This window comes from Eptesicus fuscus, chromosome 5, assembly GCF_027574615.1.
Source record: "Eptesicus fuscus isolate TK198812 chromosome 5, DD_ASM_mEF_20220401, whole genome shotgun sequence".
NCBI classification, from domain to species: domain Eukaryota; kingdom Metazoa; phylum Chordata; class Mammalia; order Chiroptera; family Vespertilionidae; genus Eptesicus; species Eptesicus fuscus.
The window spans coordinates 62681492-62703272 of NC_072477.1; the positions used below are offsets into that span (position 1 = coordinate 62681492).

Sequence of the window (21781 nt, forward strand, 5' to 3'; positions counted from 1 at the left end):
TGGCAGCAGTGGTTCTCTGGTGACACACCCTGGAACCAGAGAGGAAGGAGCCCGATTCCAGGGTGTGTCACCTGAGAACCGGCCTCCCGCAATCTGGTACCCCTTGGGGGATGTCAGAGAGCCAGTTTCGGCCTGATCCCTGCAGGTCAGGCTGAGGGACCCCACCTGCCGGAGGGACCTTGCTCACTTCACAGACGCCCTTCAAGCTGTGGCGCTGCCCCAGGTGTGACCGGCTGGGAGGGACCGCGGGAGGTTGGCTACAGGGCGTGTCCTGCCCCTTTCTCCCAGTTGCCCCACCTTCTAATTAATTTCTTTTCAATGTGCATGAATCCATGCACCGGGGCACTAGTTTATTTAATATAAAAAGAAAAAAGAAATAAGATGAACTAAGAACTACACACTAAATTGAACAGTATGAGAACTGACTATGTCTAATAGTGAAAAGCATCCGAGGAGACATGTTGGCATGTCCACAGACAGTCGTGGTTTCTACATAAGAAACAATCAGCTGCATGTGATTAAAACAAAGCCTTCATCAAAGACAATATTTATTATGTTTCAGGAAAAGATAATTAACATTTACGGATTTTTAAAAAGCTTACGAGTTCAGAAGAGTTTAACAAAAAATATGAATGTAAATAAATAAAAGTTATTATATGGGAAAAATAGAACTTTCAAATGCTGATGCTGAGATTAGTGTTAAAATTAGTGTTAAAATGCATAATGAAATTTAAGTCACAGGAGAAAGGCCAGAGCCCACATATATTCAAATGATCCAAACGCTAAAAAAAAAAAAAAAAAAAAAAAAGTGTATTTTCTTTAGATAATTCTATAGTTGGCATGTACTTCCTAGGAGAGAGTACAGTTTTAACAAGATTATCGTTTTACAAATAATTCCATCTACAAATCTTCAAAATGCAATAAATCTATCAGATTCTATACAGCATGACCATATGAATTGAATAAAGAAATTACTTATTGAAATCACTACATCTCAAGACATATTATATCTGACACAGGCTACAGCATATACCACATGGAAGAGGAGGGAAGCACTGGCCTAGAAAATGAAGAGAACTATGTTCCAGTCCTGGATCAGCCCCCAGCTAGTCACCCAGGCAAGACACCTTTTCAAGGCCTTCATTTCCTCATTAAAAGCAATAAATGGGTTGGACTCTATGTTCTCTCAGGTCCTTTCCAGTACTAAGATTTTAAGATGCCTTAAGGGTTCATTTCAGATGACATAACACTTGTTTATATTAAATCACTTCTGATACATTTATTATCAGAAACTGTTGCCGAAACCGGTTTGGCTCAGTGGATAGAGCGTCGGCCTGCGGACTCAAGGGTCCCAGGTTCGATTCCGGTCAAGGCATGTACCTTGGTTGCGGGCACATCCCCAGTAGGGGGTGTGCAAGAGGCAGCTGATCGATGTTTCTCTCGCATCGATGTTTCTGGCTCTCTATCCCTCTCTCTTCCTCTCTGTAAAAAATCAATAAAATATATTAAAAAAAAAAAAAGAAACTGTCCACACTTGAAGTCTGAATTATTAAAATGTTCTACTCCATATTTTCAAGTAAGAATTCAACTCCATATTTTCAGAATTCAACTTAGCATTCTAATTTTTTAATTGAAATAAAATGATCAGAATAATAAATTTTACATTCACATCAATGAACCTAGAAAAATATACATATAATAAAATGTTAAAGCTAAAAGAGAATCAGGGGAGAGAGAGAGAAAGAGAGAGAGATATCTTATAAAGTATGTTTCAATGACAATTACTCCAAACATCTGTACATTCAGAATTTGTGGACATACGTTACAAGCTGGGGAAACAGTCCAGTCCAAATGTCAAAATACAAAGCCAAAAAGATTGTGAATATTCTAAAGATACATTTTTGAGATAGAAAGGAAAGAAATCATCTCCATTTCCTCATACCCCTGTCCCAAATGGGAGAATTTAAAATCATGCCCATCTTTGATAATATTTTATAGAAAATAAATACCCAGATACAAGGACAATTTAATTTATTTCCTCTTCAATTTGTTTTTTATGGTAGACATATTAATTTCATTTTGAACATGGTATGCCAAATATCCTGAACTTCCAGGAATAAAGTCATGTAGCTCCCCAAGGAATTTCTTCATGGCATCAATTGATATATAGCCTACAAAAAAAAAGCATATATTTGAAATTTTGTCAAACTATCTGATTTTCAGTGTTGTGGTTGATTAGGGTTAAGATTTCTAAAGAAGGTTCTTAGAAAAGAAGAAATAATACTAGTCAGAAGATTCTCCATAACACTTGATAATTATCAGTAAACAACCTTCTTATCCCTTACCTGTTCCCCACAACCTTCTACCTCCTTTTATTTTTATTTATTGGTTTTTAGAGAGAGAAACATCAATTTGTTATTCTACTTATTTATGGTTGATTCTTGTATGTGTCCTAACTGGGGATGGAAACCATAACCTTGGTGAATCAGAACAATACTCTAACTGAGCTACCCTTCTACCTCCCTTTAAAACAAAGATACTTAATTAACCACTTTGACTATTGAGAGTGTCATGTTGAGTTTGGGGATGGAATATTAAAGTACCTAGGTAAAAAAAACAAAACTGGGAAGTATTTGTGGTTTAGAGTATAATCATTTAGAATTATTCAACTAGCTACAATCGGCACAAACAGTTCATCTTTCCTAATAGCACAGGCAACACTTTCCTTCACTGCTAACACTGAGATAATATTCTTTTAATAAAAACTTAATGGGAAGATTGACATTATTGCTTAGTCAACAAAGATTATTGGTATGAGTAATTTTGATGTCATGAATAATCTGAAATAGATATTAATGTCAAAAAGAACTCCTAGAATTTAAGAACTCAGTCACTTGCCCCAGCTGGTTTGGCTCAGTGAATAGAGCATTGAACTGCAGACTGGAAGGTCCGGGGTTTGATTCCAGTCAAGGGCACATGCTCTGGTTGTGGGCTCGATCCCTAGTAGGCAGTGTGCAGGAGGCAGCAGATCAATGATACTCTCTCATCATTGATGTTTCTATCTCTCTCTCTCCCTCTCCCTTCCTCTCTGAAGTCAATAAAAAAATATTTTTGAAAAAAAGAACTCAGTCACTTTAGCAATATTATCTTCATATGGAATTCTTATCTGAGTGATTATATTTCATGTGTAATATAAGTATTTATGGTTTATACTAAAAGTGGAACTTAATTTAAAAAGTAAATCCTGTAAGACAAAAATTCTGATAGCACGCAAGAATGATTGAATTTAGAACACCACCACCAACAGGTTATCTATGTTTATAGTTTGATTGTTTCTCATATTAGATAACAAATTCACAGTTAATAAATTAGCTATGAATTCAATTAGATAAAACTGATTAATATTTTTAAAGATATTTTAATCATAGCCATTTACCTCAGAAAATATCTTTTAAAAATATATATATTTTTATTGATATCAGAGAAGAAGGGAGAGGGAGAGAGAGAGATAGAAACATCAATGATGAGAGAGAATCATTGATCAGCTGCCTCCTGCATGCCCCACACTGGGGATTGAGCCTGCAACCCAGGCATGTGCCCTGAACCAGGAATCAAACCAGCGACCTCTTGTTTCCTGATTTGATACTGAACTGCTGAGCCACACCAGCTGGGGTAAATTTTATTTAAAATTACCTGTTACCATGTTGTTCACTGGATAATTCTGAAGAGGGCAGTACATCTGCTTTTCTGTAACTGGAGTCCTTATAAAATGCTTTTTTGTGCTGTAAAATTAAACAGAAAGTCATATTTATATTTGTTTTTTGGGCTTGTTTTACAAATGAGAAATTATTCCAGGCAATATACATAGTAATCTAATTGCTCTTTGATCAGATTTCAGTCTTAATTTTAATTGGGTAAAAATGTTAAGTGTGAACTTCTTTTGTGCTTCTAAGTAATATAAGGCCTCTATGGATATTTTTTATTATCTTGGCCATTTTATAAAACAAGTATTTATTGAGTTATATAGAGGTCTGGGTCTTTTACTCAGTATTTTTGAATGCATAATAATTCAACAATCCTATATAATACAGAGCTAATATGCTAATTAGACCAGACAACAGAATGACCCTCCAGACATTGTTCTGAACAACTGTCCAGACGACCTTCTGAACCAAGCTGGGGCTGTGAGGGCCGAGCCCCTTGCATGAATTTCGTACATTGGACCTCTAGTACTTTATAATTAGACTTAGAGGCCCAATGCACGAAGATTTGTGCAAGAATGGGCCTTCCTTCCCCTGGCTGCCGGCACCACCTTCACTCTGGCCAGAGCCACCTTTCCACCTTCCCATGCTGCCCAGAGGACTGGAGCGGCTGGGGCAGTGCGAAATGCCTGCGTCATTGCCATGACAATGATGCAAGCGCCTCGCCCCTGGCCGCAAATTGTGTATGCAAATTAACCCACCATTTTTGTTGGGCTAATTTGCATACGCACTCCTGATTGGCTGGTGTGTGTGTGAAGGTACAGTCTATTTGCATCTTTCTTTTTTATTAGTATAGATATATAGAAAAATAAAAAACTTGATTGAAATATAGAAGAAAAAATAAAGGAAAACCAAAGCATTCTCCTGGATAGGAATATTGAAAATTATAAAGACAGTAGTTCTTCTCAAATTGAAGTTTAATACAATTCTCTGTCAGGAGCCAAGAGTTGGTCAAAGGATTAACTCTGACCTTCAGTAAGTTACTGAAACTAGGCCCACTTCCTCTTGCCTGAGGACAAAGCATTCCTTCTGTAGCCGCCCTTCAACCGCCACACCCTTTATCTATAGTCCACACCCTTTACGACTTTAGCCGATTATCTAGGTCAGCCCCCACCCCTCCTAGGCATCCACCCTTCTAGAAATCACATATAAAGAACGCTGTAAAAAATAAAATTTTGAGGCTTGATCAGAATCCCCTTTGTCTTGCCTCCATTCTTTGCGTCCCTTGTCTGTCTCTCATTCTCTTAGGTGCGCCGCCTCGGTACCCCCGTTAGAAGACCCCGCTGGCCGGGGCAATTCTCAATAAAGTCCCTTAGAGCTTAAGGGAAAAAAAATTCTAAAATTCATCTTAACAGCATGTTAGAAGATCTAATAGGAGGCAAGACTAAATTTGTAATAGAATGAAATAACATACCTAGGAATATTCTTAAAGGAAGTACAGATTTATATAAAGAAAATATGAAAAAGTTCCTTAAGGGCCACAAAAGAAAACTTGAACAAATGGGAGAAAATACCACTTCCTTGGATAGAAGTATTTGATATCATAGACATTGTCCCTAAGTTAATCTATAAATTCTTTGTAATATCACTAAGTATAACAACAGGAATTTTTTAAAAATATGAACAAGGTGGTTGCAAAAATCAGAAGGAAAATTTGAGAAATAATAGCTAAGAAAACTTGAAAAAGAGTAAGGAGGAGGAACTAGTTCTAGATATTAAATCATATTATAAGTAATTAAAACAGTGGCCCTGTTGCATCACGAATGGAATACAGTATATTACTATTTGTGCAAAAAGGAGAAATGAAAGAATATTTTATAAATTTTCTAGTACATGTATATATTAGAAACTGATAATAGGGATTGCCTCTGGAAGGAAATTGGCTTTTTAGAGGCCAGTATATTTTCATAGTACCCTCTTTTATATATCTTGGATTTTGAACCAGGTGAATATTTTACCTATTAAAAATAATTAAATTTTGAAAATAGAAAAATAATGTGTAGCATGAAGAGCCAAGGAAAAAGGAGTTTGAGACTTGTTTTTTTTCCCAGGTATTAAAATATATAAATAACGTTATCTAACTTAAAATAAGATTGTGTTGATATAAAAATAGATTCACAGATTAATGGAATAAAACAAATAGTCCAAAAATAGATCTTCAAATACATAAAACAACATATGACAAAGGGAAATCACACATCAGTTGAAATAGATTTATTTTTCAAAAAACTGTGGTAATTTCTTATTAAAAAACAAAAATAAATTTAGATAATAACTTATTAACTTATACCAAAATAAATACCTGCAGAATTAAAAACCCATTTAATCTCTGAATGGGAAAGGATTTTTCTGAAGGTAAAAACAATAGAAAAAATTATAAAAGTGACTAATTTAATAATGTGAACATTTAAAACTTGTATCTCTGAGGAAGTATAAACCAGACCACAAACTGAGGATATAATGTGACAAACTGGCAAAAGTTTAATATAGTTATTATATAAAGATGACAGACAAGTTGATAAGAAAGACAATAAGGACCCCCCAATAGAAAATGGAGAAATAATAGAAACAAAAAAGCCATAGAAAAGGAACTATGAAATTCTAATAAACAAATTTTAAAATGTTCAAACCTATTAGTAATCAAATAAATATGAAAATTAAAAGAATATGCCATTTTCATCTATTAAATTAACACAAGGCTTCTTATTAACACTCAATATAATGATGAGGATGCAGCGAGACCAATACTAGTAGTAATCTAAATTTATACTTTTGTGGGAAGCAACTAACAGTAGATGTCATGGCCCTTAAAAAGTATTCATATCTCTTTATACTGTAAATTCCACATTTGAGAATTTACATTAAGAAAATTATCTTAAAAAGTAGAGAAAGATTTTTTCTATTTTTTGAGAAAGATTTATTTTTAAAAAGATGTTCATGAAGGTGCCATAAGGGAAACAACTTGTAAATAATTTAAAACATTTTTAAGCGTGGCTCAATGATTGAGCCTCAACCTATGAATTAGGAGGTCATGGTTCCATTCCAAGTCAGGGCACATTCCCAGTGGGGGGCATGCAGGAGGTAGTCAATCAATGGTTCTCTCTCATCATTGATGCTTTTATCTCTCTCTCTTTCCCTTCCTTTCTGAAATCAATAAAAAATATATTTTTTTAAAAAGGGAAGGTGAGTACATAAGTAACGCCAAGAGACATATGAAAACATGCTCAAAGTCACTAATCATCAGAGAGATGCAAATCAAAACAACAATGAGATACCATCTCACACCTGTCAGAATGGCTATCATCAACAAATCAACAAATGACAAGTGCTGGTGAGGATGCAGAGAAAAAGGAGCCCTCGTGCACGGCTGGTGGGAAGGCAGACTGGTGCAGCCACTGTCAAGAACAGTATGGAGTTTCCTCAAAAAACTAAAAATGGAACTCCCATTTGACCCAGTGACCCCACTTCTAGAAATATATCCCAAGAAACTAGAAACACCACTCAGAAAGGCTATATGCACCCCTAAGTTCATAGCAGCACAATTTACAATAGCTAAGATTTGGAAACAGCCTAAGTGCCCATGAGCAGATGAATGGATTAAAAAACTGTGGTATATCTACCCAATGGAATACTACGCTGCTATAAAAAAGAAGGCTCCTACCATTTGCAACAGCATGGATGGAGCTGGAGAGCATTATGCTAAGCGAAAGAAGTCAGTCAGAGAAAAATAAATATAACATGATCTCACTCATTTGTGGATTATAATGAACAACATAAACTGATGAACAAAACAGATCCAGAGACAGAAGCATCAATCAGATGCTCAAACCTCAGAGGGAAGGTAGGGGAGGTGGGGGTAAGGGGGAGAGATCAACCAAAGGACTTGTATGCATGCATATAAGCATAACCAATGGACACAGACAACAGGGGGGTGAGGGCATGAGTGGGGGGTTGGGGGGCCATGGGGGGTTAAGGACACATATGTAATACCTTAATCAATAAAAAAAGAAGAAAAGGAAGGTGATTAAACAAGATGAAATACCATATGCAGCCATTACAAATCATAATATCAAATAAGGCTTTTCAAAATGGGGAAAATCAAGAGACAGACTAAACAGGATAGGACAAAAGTAGGTTTATAGTTATTCATGTGGAAATTAATATAGTAATTAATAAATAATATAAGCATAAACTCTGTGTTTGACACACAACTATAAACGTATTGTTGCACCACCCTGTATATGCAGTCAATATCAACTCTACTTAATGCATGTATTTGTATAAAACTAGCAAGAAATACGCTAATGTTGATGATGGTTATCTCTCAATGGTGGGGTTTAAATTTTATTTATTTGTTTTTTTGTATATTCTATTTTAACAAATTGCATGCATTACACTCATCATAATAAAATTACTGTAATTAAAAGCAAGAAAAGAAATCCATACAATTTTCTGAAGATTTTATGAATGTATTGGGAAAGGAAAACAGCATAGTGATTAAGGGTTTGTAGTCTGAGTCAATTAGTTAGCCTTGGTTTCAGCTTCACCACTTAAATAATATTGGGTGAATTATTTAGCTCTCTGAGACCTCAACTATAAAATGGGGCTAATACTATTTATCTATCTTATAAGGTTCTAAGAAACTAATTATTGTGAACTGCTGAGCTCACAAGTCTTGTATTTAGCAATTACTAAATAACTAGTTCGCCACTTAGTGTTCAATACTAGTAGTATGCCAACAAAATAAATGCTTCAAGGGTAAAGTATATTTTATCTATGTTTGCACTACACCCTCTGGTGGTTTCACAAAGAAACGGCTCTAGGTAGACACCTACTGAAGGTGTCTATTCATATCTTTTGTCTATTTTTGTTGTTATTCGATTGGACATATTTCCCCAGATTTGCAAGCCCTCTTTATATAGTATCTATATAGTATTAAGGAAACAAGCCTTTGTCAAATGTTTTTCCTAATGTATATTTACTTGGATTATAATATTTTTATTTGACTTGGATTATAATATTTTTTTAAAATATATTTTATTGATTTTTTTTACAGAGAGGAAGAGAGAGGGATAGAGAGTCAGAAACATTGATGAGAGAGAAACATCGATCAGCTGCCTCCTTCACACCCCCTACTGGGGATGTGACTGCAACCAAGGTACATGCCCTTGACCGGAATCGAACCTGGGACCCTTGAGTCCGCAGGCCGACGCTCTATCCACTGAGCCAAACCGGTTTTTGGCGGATTACAATATTTTTATTGCCATGTACAAGTTTAAAATATTTTGGTCATGTTTATCAATTTTTTTCTTCTTAAAAAATATTTTTATTCATTTCAGAAAGAAAGGGAGAGGGAGAGGGAGAGAGAGAGAGAGGGAGAGGGATAGAGAGAGAGAGAGAGAATCATTGATTGGCTGCAGGAGCTCATAACCAGGGCATATGCCCTGAATGGGATTCAAACCATGACCTTCTGGTTCGTAGGTCAACGCTCAACCACAGCACCACACAAGGTAGGCAATCTTTTCTTAATGGATTCTGTGGAGGAAACTTGTTTTTGTTGTTGTTGTTTTAATCCTCACCTGAGGATATTTTCCCCACTGGTTTTCAGACAGAGTGGAAGGGAGGGAGAAGGGAAGAGAGAGAAACACCAATTGCTTGCTTCCCACACGCGCCCCAAACTGGGCCGGGGATTGAACCCCCAGTCCATGCCCTTGATTGGGAATCAAACCCTCCACCCTTTGGTCTGAGGGCTGATGCTCTAACCTAACCACTGAGCAAAACTGGCCAGGTCAGGACAACTGTTTCTTAAAGAATTTATATATCTTCTATCTTTCCTAGTCCAATGAATCACTGGGAGTGACTTTTTATTTCTATTTCCCAGCCTTTTCTTACAAGGCCACTTAGGATAACTATTCTCTCCTCTACCCATCTCTTAATATCTTCATGGTCTCACCTCTTCTATTTTCATTTTTCTTCCTTTCCTTACCAATTTCTTATCTCAAAAAGCATAACAAGTAAGCTCAAAGGAATGTTACACGTAGAGATCCAAAAGACCTAAAATATGGATTCTTAAACTTAAGTGGTAGAATATCTAGAAGTCACAAGACCATGAAGCAATGTTTTTTGTTTTGTTTTTTAAATATATTTTATTGATTTTTTACAGAGAGGAAGAGAGAGGGATAGAGAGTTAGAAACATCGATGAGAGAGAGACATCGATCAGCTGCCTCCTGCACAACCCTCACTGGGGATGTGCCTGCAACCAAGGTACATGCCCTTGACCAGAATAGAACCTGGGACCTTTCAGTCCAAAGGCCGACGCTCTATCCACTGAGCCAAACCGGTTTCGGCGATGAAGCAATGTTTTATTAAACTTAACATAATTGAATATACAGCATTGTGTTAAATCAGACAACTTACATCAAATTTTAATAAACTAAAATAGTAGGTAGAAAAATTATAAGGAGAAAAACTTAACATTGAAAAAGTGATAAAGATTAAACTTATTACTTTTTATATGGAAGAAAGACTAATAGTGATCATTTTTTAAAATATTGATCATTTTTATTTTAGTAGCCAAATACCAGACTTTCACATAACCAATGCTATCCTATGAATATTTTAAAACCATTGAGCTGGGAATATGAAATTAGGACTAGATAATAAATAAGCCAGCAATAAGGGGGCCTCTCATAGATTGGCCCTAACACAATGGCAAGTCCATGTTTGTCTTTTTAAATTTAATTTCTTAAATCAAAGTAATCACATTACAAAACAATTTGGAAAGGAGAGGGAGAAATCATTCAGAACTTTCAATCCTAATAATATTACTGCTAATATTTAGTATATTTTCTTATTATTAAAATATATATTTTAAAAATAATATAACAGTATTCATAATATAGATAGAATTCTAGTTTCTTTTCTGCAAGGTTAATCTAGCATAGTAGTTAAATGCATGGGCTCTAGAATTAGGCTGATCCAGTTCAAATCCTTCTTCTCCCACTTATACAAGACTTTGGACAAATTACAATCTCTCTGACCCTAGATTGCTTTCTAAAATGTCAATGTGAAAATGATAATATAATCTCATAAGAGACTGTAAAAATTGAATGAGATAAATACACTGTCAGTGCTCAAAGGTGTCTACATTGAATTGAATATCAATGAAGTATATGAATTCAATACCTTTTGGATAATTCTTTTTTGTGATCTGTGGCCAGTTCACTGTTTTCCTTAAGGATGTTTCTTTCATTTGACATTACTTCATCATGCTGTGGATAGCAAAAGAAATCACATTTTTAAAAATCAGCACGCCAATAAGCAAATCAATAATTTTTTAAATAAAAAATTATTGGCACGATATAAGAGTCATAAAGTATTTATATACCTAGGTACATTTAATCTAGTTTGGTGGAAAAACTTAACAAAATTTTTTACACACACAATTACACTCTAGATTTTTAGAGATACATAAAGAAAGAAGAACAAAATTTTTAAAATATCAGCTGTGGTTGTATTAGATAGTAAAACTTTTGACTGATTTTATTCTTTTTCAGTTTTTGAAATTTTCCCTAATGTGGTCATATTACTTCTTAGTTTTTTTAAAATAAGGAAACAAACAAAAAAAAAGTGTTATTAAACTCTCTTAAAATTTTTGAATTGGAGATTCTTTGGCTGTCTGTGAGTTACAAATCAAAAATATGAAGTAAGCTTTAAAAATTGTTTCCCCTTCAAAATTAAAGTGAAGTATTTAGCTATGGAGTTACAAAAGAACTAAAGATTATGTGATAATAACTCAAATACTGGTACCTATCACATAACATATTTACTTAATATGCCATTAGGAAATTGCTATATTTAGGTCACAAATACACTCTAAATAACAATAATAACGCTCCCCAAAATTACTTACCAATTTTACCCTTATTGTTGCCATTCAGTGAAGTACTTTCTACCTATATATACTACTAGAGGTCCAGTGCACAACATTCGTGCACTGGAGGAGACGGGGTGTCCCTCAGCCCGGCCTACGCCCTCTCACAGTCCGGGACCCCCGAGGGATCCTTAGTGCTGCCACGGAGGAGGCGGGAGAGGTTCCTGCCACTGCCACTGTGCTCACCAGCTGTGAGCCCGGCTTCTGGCTGAACAGCGCTCCCCCTGTGGGAGCACACTGACCACCAGGGGGCAGCTCCTGCATTGAGTGTCTAGCCTCTGGTGGTCAGTGCACGTCATAGTGACTGGTTCCACCATTCAGTTCCACTTGTTCCACCGTTCAGTCGATTTGCATATTAGGGTTTTATTATATAGTACTAGAGGCCCAGTGCACGAAATTCGTGCACGGAGGGGAGTTGTCCCTCAGCCCAGCCTGTACCCTGTCCAATCTGGGACCCCTCAAGGGATGTCCGACTGCCTGTTTAGGCCCAATCCCTGGGATCGGGCCTAAACGGGAAGTTGGAAATCCCTCTCACAATCCAGGACTGCTGGCTCCCAACTGTTTGCCTGCCTGCCTTCCTGATTGCCCCTAACTGCTTCTGCCTGCCAGCCTGATCACCCCCTAACCACTCTGCTGCCAGCCTGTTTGCCCCCAACTTCCCTCCTCTGCTGGCCTGGTTACCCCTAACTGCCCTCTCCTTCAGGGTTGATCACCTCCAACTGCCCTCCCTTGCAGGCCGGGTGCCTCCCAACTGCCCTCTCCTGCTGGCCATCTTGTGGTAGCCATCTTGTGTCCACATGGGGGCAGGATCTTTGACCACATGGGGGCAGCTATATTGTGTGTGGCAGTGATCAATCTGCATAGTACTCTTTTATTAGATAGGATAGAGGCCTGGTACAGGGGTGGGGGCCAGCTGGTTTGCCCTAAAGGGCATCCCTGATCAGGTGGGGTTCCCTTGGGGTGTGGGGTGGCCTGAGCGAGAGGCCTGTGGTGGTTTGCAGGCGGGCCATGCCCCCTGGCAACCCAAGCGGAGGCCCTGGTATCTGGAATTTATTTTTCTTCTACAATTGAAACTTTGTAGCCTGGAGCAGAGCCAAGCCTCGGGCTCCCTCCGAGGCCCGCAGCCATTTGTGTTGGGGTTATAATTGAAACTTTGTTGCCTTAAACGGGTGGGCCCGGCCAGGGTGTGCGGAAAGCTTTGCTTCCCCTGTTGCCGGCGGCAACCCTGGCCTGCTCTCTCAAGCTCCATTCTGCCACCATTTGTTTGAATTTGTTTACCTTCTATAATTGAAACTTTGTAGCTTGAGTGGAGGCTTAGGCCTGGCCAGGGCAGCCAGAAAGCTTGGCTTCCTCTGTTACCTAGGAAACCTTGCTCTCTGTGGCTGTAGCCATCTTGGTTTGGGTTAATTTGCATACTCGCTCTGATTGGGTGGTGGGCATGGCTTGTGGGTGTGTCGGAGGTATGGTCAATTTGCATATTAGGGTTTTATTATATAGTATAATTATATTATAATTGGCTAATAGTCTATATCAATCAATATTTAGAAAGAACTAATAAAACCCCTTGTTATATAATCATACAACTTCTAGAGTCAATAGTCTCCAGTCAATAGTCAATAGTACAGCAGGAATGTTCTACTAATTTTTAGTAGAAAAAAACATTGGACTGGGTTGGAGCTGAGAAAATTTTGTTCAACTTTGCTAATAATATCTGGCTATGTGAACCAACACAGATCTTTGCTTCTCTTTACCTCAGTTTTCTCATTTCTAAAACGGAGTGATTAAATTAATGATTTTTAAGAACTTTTTAGCTCTAAAGTTCTGGTATACTCAATAATTACTGTCAAATAACCATTCATGTCCCTGGAAACACTGTGATAAGTCAAGGATTAAATATTTTGGTCCTTTGTACAACATAGACAAAGAATATAAAAGAACTATTAGTATTTTCAGATAATAACACTTTGGGAAGAAAAAACAAATTTATAAAAGGAGTACAAAATATATAAATTAATTGCTTGGCTTTAGACATATTATATTATAAAGATGTTCTCCCTGTTTATTTTTTTAAATATTTTATTGATTTTTTTATAGAGAGGAAGGGAGAGGGATAGTTAGAAACATTGATGAGAGAGAAACATCGATCAGCTGCCTCCTGCACACCCCCTACTGGGGATGTGCCCGCAACCAAGGTACATGCCTTGACCGGAATCGAAACTGGGACCCTTCAGTCTGCAGGCTGATGCTCTATCCACTGAGCCAAACCAGTCAGGGCCCTAACTGTTTATTTCGAAAAAATTTCAAACTTACCGAATGTTAAAGAATAATACAATAAGTACAATATGCCTTTCACCTAGATTCACAAAGTGTTAACATTTTTACCACCCTGCATTCCTTCTATAAATTTTTATTTTTAATGGACCATTTGAAAATATTTTCAGATATTATAACATTTTACTCCTTAATCTTTAGCATGCATTTTCCTTTAGATATATTTGTATTGATTTCAGAGAGGAAAGGAGAGGGAGAGAGATATAGAAACATCAATGATGAGAAAGAATCATTGATCAGCTGTCTCCTGCACACCCCACACTGGGGACCTAGCCTGCAATCCAAGCATGTGCCCTGACCGGGAATCAAAATGTCCTGGTTCATGGGTCGAAGTTCAACCACTGAACCATGCTGGTCAGGCTTTTAGCATGCATTTTCTAAAAAATATATTTTATCTTTATAATACCTCTATCATAATTTTTAAAATTAATGTTAATTCAATATCACCTAATATACAGTCCATATTTAGAATTTTCCCAATTGTTCTAAAAATGTCTTTTTTTATTTTAAAAAAATCCAGAATCCAATCCAATCAAAGTTTGTACATCACATTTGATTATATCTTAATTTAAAACAGTCTTCCTGCTATTTTTTTTTTTAAAGCAAGCAAGAATATATTGACTGCAGCAAAAATATACTTAGGACAGTGAAACAAGGAAGGGCATAGAAGAAGCAATTGGAGACCTAGACTGGGCTACCTTAGCTCACTGGGAAGTCAGAGAATAGGGGCCTTGGAGACAGGTTCAGGAAGTTAGTTCTGGACCAGCTACTGCTGGCCACTGTCACCTGGGTGCAAGTCTCATGGGGTCCCTTAGAGGTTAGAGGATACATGCCTGTGGGGGAAGGAGAGGGAATGGAATGGCATGGGCATGCTCCCTGGAAGGAGAGTGCCTTCCTGCCTTTTTTTTTTTTTTTTTAATGGCATTGTTTTAAAGAGCCTAAGCCAGCTAGTTGTTTTCTGATATTTTCAATATTCTAGAATTGCCTGAGTGTTTACCCATAAGTAGATTCAGATTAAGTATTTTGAACAAGAACATTACACAGTACTTTTTATTATATTACATCAAGCTGAACATAATGAGAGTTTGTCCAGTATTGGTGATGCTAAATTCAATCAATTGGTTAAGGTGGTGGTATAATAGATCTCTCCAGTGTAAAGGTACATTGCTTACCTTTGTAATAAGTAATCTGTGGGGTGATCATTTGCAATCATGTTTTTAACATCCATTAATGACCCTTGCCTAAGTCAATTATTTTATTGGGAGTGATAAAGTGGGGATTTTCTATTCTATCATTCTTTGTATATTTATTAGCTGCTATTCTGTAAGGAAAATTTCTCTTATCCCACCTTTTCCTTTCTCTATCCCTTCATTACTTCTTTCCTTCCTTTCCTCCCTTCTATTCTTTCTTTTTTTTTCTTTATGTTTTTGAAGTATTACTATATAGTCATGGACTTTTAAAATTTTAATTCTATCATTTAAAAATTTCTATTCTATCATTCTTTGTGTATTTATTAGCTGCTATTCTGTAAGGAAAATTTCTCTTATCCCACCTTTTCCTTCCTGCATTTCTTCCTTCCTTCCTTCTGTTCCTCCATTTTTTTCTTTATGTTTTTGAAGTATCACTATATAATCATGGACTTTAAAAAGTTTAATGTTTTATAATTCCTTATTATCATTGTTAATTTTGATGTTCAAATTATCCCAAATTTGGCTATTGCATAACAACTCTGAAGTCAAAGCATAGGTAAATTGAAGCAGGATGGCAAAAGCTAGTCAATTTTTAGTATTATACAAATGTATTGAGGGGTGTTATTCAAAACCTTTAACAAATGGCACAACACAGTAATTAATCAGTTAGAATCTACACTGGCAGTAAAGAACTGGTCTATACTGTGCAACTATCACTCCCTTAATATTACTGACAAAAGCAAATTTTCAAGTTATGTGAATAATTTTATTCATACAAAAAATCTCAATATAACTATTGTACTAGTACAAAAACAATGTCAAATCAGATAGTGTTCAATAAAAGCATAACCTTTAAATTCCTTAATCTGGATCATGTCACAGGCAAACATTTTTAAGATTACATTTCTTTCAAAAATTTTTGAGACTATAGATTTTAATTAAGTACCTTATTTTACTCTTACCTTTTCTCTCAGAAAATGTTGGTCTTGTTCCCAAATAAAACTACCAATTTTTCTTCTTATTTCTGTGATAGGGAAAAAAATCCAATACCATTTTTTATTTTATTATTTTTTAAAAGTTTATTCTTTTTTAAAAATATATATTTTATTGATTTTTTACAGAGAGGAAGGGAGAGGGATAGAGAATTAGAAACATCAATCAGCTGCCTCCTGCACAACCCTATTGGGGATGTGCCTGCAACCAAGGTACATGTCCTTGACCAGAATCGTACCTGGGACCCTTCAGTCCACAGGCCGATGCTCTACCCACTGAGCAAAACCGGTTAGGGCTCCAATACCATTTTTAAAAAGTAAATGTAACATTTTCTGAATTTTACTTGAAGTCTGAGATTTCTAGGCCAGCATTTTCCCACTGTATCAAAATCACTTAAGATACTTGTTTAAAATGCAGATTCCTTTTGAATCAGATCATTGAGAAGGAGCTAAGGAATTTGCATTTCTATCAAACTTCCCAGATGATTCCAATGCATTATGAGAATCATTGTTGTAAACTTTTCCTGCTGGAATATATCTCTTCATTAAATGTGTCTTTATGCCAAGCGTTAATAAAGAAAATGATTGTCCAGTCAAAATAAAAGCTATATCGCCAAGATGGGCATGGCTTGGCAGTTGAGTGTCCACCCAGGAACCAAGAGGTCACTGGTTTGATTCCTGGTCAGGGCATATGCTGGGGTTGCGGGCTCGATTCCCAGTAAGGGGGTGTGCAGGAGGCAGCTGATCAGTGATTCTCTCTCATCATTAATGTTTCTATCTCTCCCTTCTTCTCTAATATTAATAAAAAATATATATTTTTAAAAGCTATAAAATTCCTGAATTTGTAGAATAGAGGTCCTCAATAATTCAATAATTTACTTTGTTAAAAGAAGGGTGGAAGAGCAACGTATCTAGTGAGCATGGTAGTACAGGAATTTTACAATGCTTAGTATGTCAGAGGACTATGTCATCATCCTAACTCAAAGATCCTAAAAGGTTCCACAGTAGCCCACTCAAGGTCTAAAAGGTAGCATTCCTCAAGATCTATTCTGCCTAGTAGTAGCCACTAGGCAGATGTGGGCACCACATTGAAATGTGTCACTAGTCCAAACTGAAATGTGCTGTAAGCGTAACATATTGAATTTCAAAGACTTAGTATCAAAAAAAGAATGTAAATGCCCGGCTGGTGTGGCCCAGTGGTTGAGCATCAATCAATGAATTAGGACAGGGGTCCTCAAACTTTTTAAACAGGGGGCCAGTTTACTGTCCCTCAGACCGTTGGAGGGCCGGACTATAGTTTAAAAAAAACTATGAACAAATTCTTATGCACACTGCACATATCTTATTTTGAAGTAAAAAAACAAAACGGCAAAAACACCCGCATGTGGCCCGCAGGCTGTAGTTTGAGGACGCCTGAATCAGGAGGTCATGGTTTGATTCCTGGTCAGGGCACATGCCCAGGTTGTAGGTTGCAGGAGGCAGCTGATCAATGATCCTTTCATCGTTGATGTTTCTATCTCTCCCTCTCCCTTACTCTCTAAAATATATATATAAAATATATATAAAATAAATATATAAAACTTAAAATATCCCAATAATTTCATTATATATAGAAAATGATACTTTAGATATATTAGGTTAAATAAAATACATTTTTAAAATTAATTTCACCTATTTCTTTTTATTCTTTTTAATGTGACTACTAGGAAATTAATGATTAATATGTGGCTCACATTTGCATCTTCACACTTCTACTAGACAATATTGGTCTAGGTGGATAATAATGTGTAGTTTTTATTTTTAAAAAGGAGCATGTTTTCATTTCTGATATTTTTAAAATTTTAAATACATTTTAATTTAAGACGCTAATCTCAAAGACAGGAGTCATTAATTAATTTATTTACATAACCACTTAGAACAACTTATTATTATAAATAGGTCCTACCAGGACATTAAATCTATGAAAGGAACCCAATTTGGGGAGTTTCTAAAACTCTTCTATAGAAATCTTTTTTGAGTTGTTTGGTTTTTTTTTTTTAATACTTTGCTCATGGGGAATGTGTACATCTGTCTTGCTAGGGATAGACACATACACATCAAGAATTGGGTAATAATTCCAAGACCTATAAAAATGGATATTTTGCCCAACCTGCGTGGCTCAGTGGTTGAGCATTGACCTGTGAACCAGGAGGTCAGGGTTTGATTCATGGTCAGGGTATATGCCTGGGTTGCGGGCTAAATCCCCAATGGGGTACATGCAGGAGGCAGCCAGTCAATGATTCTCTTTCATCATTGATGTCTCTATCTCTCCCTCTCCCTTTCTCTCTGAAATCAATAAAATAATATATTTTTAAAGTGGGATATTTAATTAGCCCAGATAAAATAGGTAGGATTTGAACAGAACAAATCAGGGAAAACTAAAAGAACCAATTTCAGAAACAGTTTATTTACTTACCCTTTACTTCACAGGGTTGCTGAAATAATTAATGTGAAAGTACTTTAAACAGTATAAAGAACAATAGTAATATATGGGTTTATTATCATAATGAATCTTTAAAAATAGAAAAAAACTTCAGAAATATAATGAAGAGATTAAAAACTAGCAAAGAACAGTTTATTGAATGCTCACACATCAGACTACTTATATTATCTCATTTTATCCTCAAAACAACTTGGGAGAAGTTGGTAAAGGTTATAGAACTAGTGAGTGTTGGATCCCAGCCAGTGAACACTGTGAGGACAAGAGCTGCATGTGTATTATTCAGCACCGAATCCCCAGCGCCTGGGTGGAAACCTGGCACACACAGTAGGAGCTCAGTGAATGCATGAATCAAGTATAAACAAATAAAACTGGAATATACATCAAGGCAATCTGATCCCAAGTCCATGCTTTTCCACTTAGATCAGTACAGCTGGGTGACTTAGCTGGATCTGTCTGTCTAACAGGGGTTGGATGAATGATCTTTGCTAACCTTCTTGCAGGCATGCAGGAGGAAGAACGAAATGACCTAGAGCCACTGAATTTTTAATTTCAGCATTAGCTACTGCAGAGAGATAGTAGGCATGAAAAACGGTAGCATTATCATCTATGTAATCGAGGCTCTGATAGACTCTAGGAGAAAAAAAGGAAGTATTTCAGGTTATCAAATTAACAAGACTGTATTCAACCTTGCAAAAATGGAATAAATAAATGGGAGTAGGAAAGATTATCCATAGGTAACCAGGAGACTGAGGGTTCAGAGGGCGGGGATTAGACCTCAGCTTTACAAACATAACCCCACAGCAATGAGGAGGAGGAGGATCGCAGGTGGACAGATTGAAGGCAGAGCAACCTCTCAGAAAAACACGCTGAGAGTCAGGGCAAGAGGTGATTCGGGTGTGTTCTAAGGTGGTGAGAGTGCGTGCTAAGAGCGTGTGAGGGGCACACTCCATGGTGTTTGAACACTGACTGATTAGTGTGGGGCGGGGTTGTTATTCAAAAGAAGCTGGGAAGGTTTTAAGCTTAAGAACACAGGTATGAGGGGCATGCAGGAGATTTAGTTAAACTATTCAATATGAGGGGCCTCCAAGAAGTCACGTGGAGCCTCCGCCCACGAACCAGAAGGTCATGGTTTGGTTCCAGGTCAGGGCACAGGCCCGGGGTTGCGGGCTCGATCCCCGGTGCGGGGCGTGCAGGAGGCAGCCGATCAATGATCCTCTCTCAGCATTGATGTTTCTGTCCCTCTCTCCCTCTCCTTTTCCATCTCCCTTTCTCTCTCTGTAATCAATAAAAAACATTTTTTTTAAAAAAAGTCACGTGGAGTTGTGGGAGGGGCGGCTGTTAATACCGGAACTCAAGAAGTGACTCGGGGCCCAGGCGGGAGGCCAGGCCGTGGTGGCAGAAGGGAGAGGAGAAAGGCTATGTATTTTAACCCCCACATCTAGGACTGGAAACGTGCTCTTTTTCCAGTCTTTTCCCGTCATCCACAGTGATGAGCGACCGCCATTTCCACCTCCAACTCCTGGCTCATCATGACTCGAGAGGCAATGCCAGGCGGCGTTCAGGTACCTCAGCGTGTCCGGGTGCGAAGCATCGCAGCTGAACAGGAAGTCGGCGGCCCTCAGGTCACTGATCGTCCCCCCTTCGGCCACTGTGGAGGCAAGAGCGAAGAGAGGGTAAGCCAGCAAGGACCCTGGGGCCCAGGCACGCGAGCGGGAGGGGTGCCACCTTCACCACCTCACCCACCCTTTCCCCCTAGCTTCCTACCCCAGAATTGCCTCAGGTTCCCGCTGACGCTGCGGCAGAACCAGCCCCGCTGCCCTTGAAACATGGCGCCGCCTAGCCGGTCAGGGTGTGGGGGAGGGAACCGTAGCAGAGATCGCTGATTGGTCCTGGCTCCAAAGCCGGGCTCGATGATTGGTTCTCAGGGTAATGGGCGGGAAAAGCCAGGGGCAGGAGGAAGAAGGATCCCGCCGCTACCAGACGGAGCAAACCAACGCCTGGGGCTGTGGACGGGACGCTCGGCTTCCCCTCCTTCAGCGGGAAGGGGTCGGTAGTCACACTTGTGAGTTCTAAACCCAAAGTGCATACTAACAAAATTATTGCGCCATGTCGTACAGGCATGAGTGCAGGTTCTGTAGCATCAAACAAAATTTTTAATTGAAGTATAATTGACTTACAATATTAGTTTTAGTGATTCGATATTTATGCATATTACAATGTGATTATCCCCATAAGTCTAGTTACCTTCTGTCGCTGTATGAAGTTATTACAGTACTATTGACTATTCTCTCTGCAGTTATTATAACACCTGTGTCTTATTTTTTAACTGGAAGTTTGTACCCCTTAATCCCTTTCACCTATTTCGCCCACCCCCTGCCACTGCCTCCTTCTGGCAACCACCAGTTTGTTCTCTGCATCTATGAGTCTGTTTCTGTTTGATTTGTTCATTTGTTTTATTTTTTTTAAATATATTTTTATTGATTTCAGAGAGGAAGGGAGAGAGAGAGAGAGAGAAACATCAATGATGAGAATCATTGATTGGCTGCCTCCTGCATGACCCCCACTGGGGATCGGGCCCACAGAAAGGGCATGTGCCCCCACCAGGAATGGAACAGGGACCTCATAGGTAGAAGTTCAAACACTGAGCCACACTGGCCCAGCAGATTTCAATCTTTTTTATGACTTGAGTAATAAAATTCCATTGTGTGTGTATATAGATATAGATAGAGATAGAGATAGAGATATAGATATGTAGATAGATATAGATATATAGAGATAGAGATAGAGGTATAGATATAGATAGATATCCCACATCTTTATCCATTTATAAAATCCACAAACACTTATCTTGGCTATTGGAAATAATGCTGCAATGAACATAGGGATGCATATGTCTTTTTGAATCAGTTAAATACTCAGAAGTGGAATTGTAGCATCAAGTATTATTTTGAAGCAAACTCATTTTATCATTTCATCTATAAATGTTTTTATTGGACTTTTAAAAAATAACCACAATATCATTATCACACTTAAAAATAATAATTTTTAATACAGTCAAATATCATGAGTGTTCAAATTTCCAATTTTCTCA

At 37.6% G+C, this 21781-nt stretch overlaps 1 protein-coding gene across 1 annotated transcript; it reads right to left on the reverse strand.

The window, feature by feature from the left end:
- Positions 1-2009: 2009 nt before the first annotated feature.
- On the reverse strand, positions 2010-20540 carry TERB2 (telomere repeat binding bouquet formation protein 2). Its single transcript, XM_008143087.3, has 7 exons — positions 20455-20540; positions 20257-20338; positions 19181-19320; positions 16179-16240; positions 10948-11033; positions 3694-3782; positions 2010-2171 (listed from the first exon to the last, which is right to left on the reverse strand). The coding sequence occupies exons 1-7, from the start codon at positions 20516-20518 to the stop codon at positions 2032-2034; spliced, it is 663 nt and encodes a 220-aa protein (XP_008141309.1). The 5' UTR covers positions 20519-20540; the 3' UTR covers positions 2010-2031.
- Between the last annotated feature and the right edge of the window lie 1241 nt (positions 20541-21781).

Coding starts and splice junctions, on each gene's coding strand:
- TERB2 (XM_008143087.3), bottom strand. CDS start 20,518: ATGTTTCAAGGGCAGCGGGGCTGGTTCTGCCGCAGCGTCAGCGGGAAC. Junction 20,339..20,454: donor GAACCTGAGGCAATTCTGGG/GTAGGAAGCTAG, acceptor TTGCCTCCACAG/TGGCCGAAGGGGGGACGATC. Junction 19,321..20,256: donor TCGCACCCGGACACGCTGAG/GTACCTGAACGC, acceptor TTTTTCTCCTAG/AGTCTATCAGAGCCTCGATT.